This window comes from Malaclemys terrapin, chromosome 5, assembly GCF_027887155.1.
Source record: "Malaclemys terrapin pileata isolate rMalTer1 chromosome 5, rMalTer1.hap1, whole genome shotgun sequence".
NCBI lineage: Eukaryota > Metazoa > Chordata > Testudines > Emydidae > Malaclemys > Malaclemys terrapin.
In genome coordinates, this window is record NC_071509.1 from 52,372,412 (window position 1) to 52,375,734 (window position 3,323).

The window sequence follows — 3,323 nt, forward strand, 5'->3', positions numbered from 1 at the left end:
ATCACCCAGAAGTTATAACTACTTAGGTGCTACATAGTAAATTAAAAGAAAATCAACCCGATCCTGCTTATTTCATCACGTGCCACTGGTTCCCCCCGACTCAGGAAATAGTGTATTATTAGTATAAACGATGTGACGGGAGAATCCCTTGAGGTTTATTTTTAAACCTAGTCAAAGACATGCATTTGTTTACCGGGTAATGTGTTAGAAAGTGCAACGTGGGATGTGCCTGAATCACAAACAGGGCAGCTGCCCCCTCCGTTGCTCCCCTGTTCCTATAATTTATCTGGAGAGGAGGAGAACTGAAGTCATGGTGAAATTAACAAAACACACACACTTTGGAAAGTCTCTCCCCCCCCCGCCCCCCTTGTTTTGTTCTAGCTCGGGCAGCCTATCCCGAGGGTTTGGAGGAGAAGCCAAGGGGGTTTAGATCTGCATCTCTTTCAGGAATCACGTGTTAAATAGTTGATATAAAACCCCGGAGCAGGGGATCCAGGCGGGGGACTTGAAGACCAGCCCTCTCCAGGGACCCTTTTGTTCAGCTCTCAGACATAAGCACCTTCTCGCTAGCCAAGTGCTTCAGTGCAACTTCCCCGCCTTGGCAAAGGAGAAAGACCCGGGAGAGCCAGCCCCGGCCTGCAGCAGCCCTTCGAAATGTCCCGATCCTTCTATGTCGACTCTTTAATCATCAAAGACTCCTCGAGGCCAGCTCCTTCCCTGCCTGAGCACCCCCATGGACAGGATTTCCTCATCCCCCTCAGCATGCCTTCCCCCCTGGTCATGTCGGTGTCGGGCCCCGGCTGCCCGTCCCGCAAGAGCGGCACCTTCTGCGTGTGCCCGCTGTGTGTCACTTCGCACTTGCACTCGTCCCGGGGGGGTGGCAGCGGGGCCATCCCCCTGCTCAAGAGCCAGTTCCCTCCCGGCGGAGATGCCCAGTACTGCCCCAGGATGAGCCATGCCCAGCACCAGCAGCAGCAGAGCTCGGTACCAGCCGCCGCCGCCGCCGCCCTGGGCCACCCGGCGCATCACGCACCTGTCTGCACCGCCACCACCTACAGCGTTAGCGACCCCAGGAGATTCCATTGCCTCAGCATGGGTAGGAGTCACTGGCCCGGGGGTGTCATCCCACCTCGCTGGGGTGCACTTCACTCCGGAGCGGGCGGGCAAGGGGGTGAGCGGGGATTTTGGAGGGAGGGCGGATGCCCAAGCCCTACAGGTGGGGATAGACTAGAGAGGGATCGTTCATTCCCGGCGGGAAAGAGCAGGTGTGTGTTGGCTTCCACTAGTGTTTGTCGAGCGGTTCTGATGTCGCAGGCAAAGAGGAGGCGGGTTTCCAGGGCTGGCGTTAGCGAGCAGGTAATGTCAGACTCTCTGTCCACACACACCTAAAGAGACGCTCACCGAGGGGTTGCGTCTTGTTGCTCCTGTAATACATGAAATGAGGCGGGGAGGGGGGAAATACGTGTTTGGGAAAGGGCGATAGGGACAGATTAGTCTGAATGCTTTTCACGCCACTTAGCCCTTGTGTCTCTCCCGTCCAGGAGGATCCGATACTAGCCACATCCCAAACGGCAAGAGGATGCGGACCGCTTTCACCAGCACGCAGCTTTTGGAGCTAGAGAGGGAGTTTTCTTCCAACATGTACCTGTCCCGCCTGAGGAGAATCGAGATCGCTACCTACCTGAACCTGTCCGAGAAGCAAGTGAAAATCTGGTTCCAGAATCGAAGGGTGAAACACAAGAAAGAGGGCAAGGGAACTCAGAGAAACACTCACGGGGGCTGCAAGTGCACTGGCAACCCGGGGCATTACCCCAGGTCAGAAGACGAAGAGTCTTTATCCCCATCATCTGCGAATGAGGACAAAGAGATCTCCCCTTTATAAAGTGCTAACAAACCCGCCGACTTCCTTCCCAAGGTGGGGCGCCTTCGACCCTCTGAACTAGCTGCTTCCACCCTAGGGTTGCAAGCCTGAGCTAAACGGGGAAGCATGAGTGACGGCAACGGCATGCACCTGACCGAGCTGGGACCATGCTAAGGAACACACAGACAAAGGAGATAGTTCTTGATGGCTCTGTCCGCCAATAAGGTTTATTTTAATCGATTCACAGGTTAGATATTTTGAATGTACAGGTTTTAGGGTTGAGCGTTCAACTAAAACACTATTTATATAACACAAGGAGCAATGTTGCTCTTTTTTAAAAAAAGTTAACGTGGTCCTGGATTTCCTATGGGCATGGCAGTTTTCCTCCCTTCCCTCCCCTCAATACAGTTTAAGAAAATCCCATTTCATGACTTTACTGAAAGTTCCGACGTCGAGAAGAATTTAGAGAATTAAAAGGAAAAATAGGTCTAACTGCATGAGAATCTTCTGTACAGAGTTTAAAAAATTACAATCGTTCGGAGGTTCGTTCGTATGTGAATAGTTTTATATAAGATTTATATTTATATTTATTTAAATGAGGTCAGGTCAGACAAGAATTTTAATTTTTTTTAAAGTGCCAGCTTAGTTCAAACAATGATGGTGTAATTAATGGGGCAAACATGTTTTTTTTTAATCCTTTGTACACTAATTGAATTAGTATGTTTCAGAAATATATAAACCAATACAAATAAATGCCATCTGCTACTAACCTGAATAACTATGTTTCCTACTACACCGTGCTCTTGGTTTTAAACAAATAATCCTATTTCAGCGTGAGAGAGGACCAATGAAGCAAAGTTTCTAAGCATGGCACTATAAATAGCTTCTGGTTACTTTATAGCCGTGGACAATGGGAGTTCTTAGAGCTTCTGACAGCTTGTATTTGTCTGTTTTATACACATCATCCAGCATAGCGACATTTCTTGAAGCTGTTTACTATTGATTGGTGTTACTGAAAGTGCAGCTACAAAATCCCAGCCCCGTCAGCAAAGAAAATAGCTCGCCAAAATAAAGACACACTCTCTGGGATTGCCTAGGGGAGTGTGGCGACCCCACTAAGGGCCCGATCCTGCAGGCACTGTAATCAGTGGCAGAACTGAACTTGAGCATGCCGATCGCTGTGGGCCTTTCAATAGGAGTGTGGGGCGCGCAAGGTACGGTACGCCAGGTTTTGCCCCTCGTTGGTTTAAGAAATCTTTGTGCCCGTGCAGGGCTGGGTGACTCGAATCGTTGGAGTTTAAAACCCTGAAGTTTGGCAGAAAGGACGAAGGAACGTTTAGGCCAGAAGTGCAAGCCCCGGTGTGACCAACAGTCCCCCCTGCGCAGCGGGAGACGCCTGCTGGCATTGCCCGGGCCAGTCCCATTGAGCTCAGGCCTCTGCTGGGCAAAGCGAGTGGGAGTT

General features: G+C 50.5%; 1 protein-coding gene across 1 annotated transcript; it reads left to right on the top strand.

Moving 5' to 3' along the window:
* Positions 1–609: 609 nt before the first annotated feature.
* On the top strand, positions 610–2,544 carry GSX2 (GS homeobox 2). The gene is made up of 2 exons (XM_054029117.1): positions 610–1,096; positions 1,542–2,544. The coding sequence occupies exons 1-2, from the start codon at positions 655–657 to the stop codon at positions 1,880–1,882; spliced, it is 783 nt and encodes a 260-aa protein (XP_053885092.1). The 5' UTR covers positions 610–654; the 3' UTR covers positions 1,883–2,544.
* The last annotated feature ends 779 nt before the right edge of the window (positions 2,545–3,323 follow it).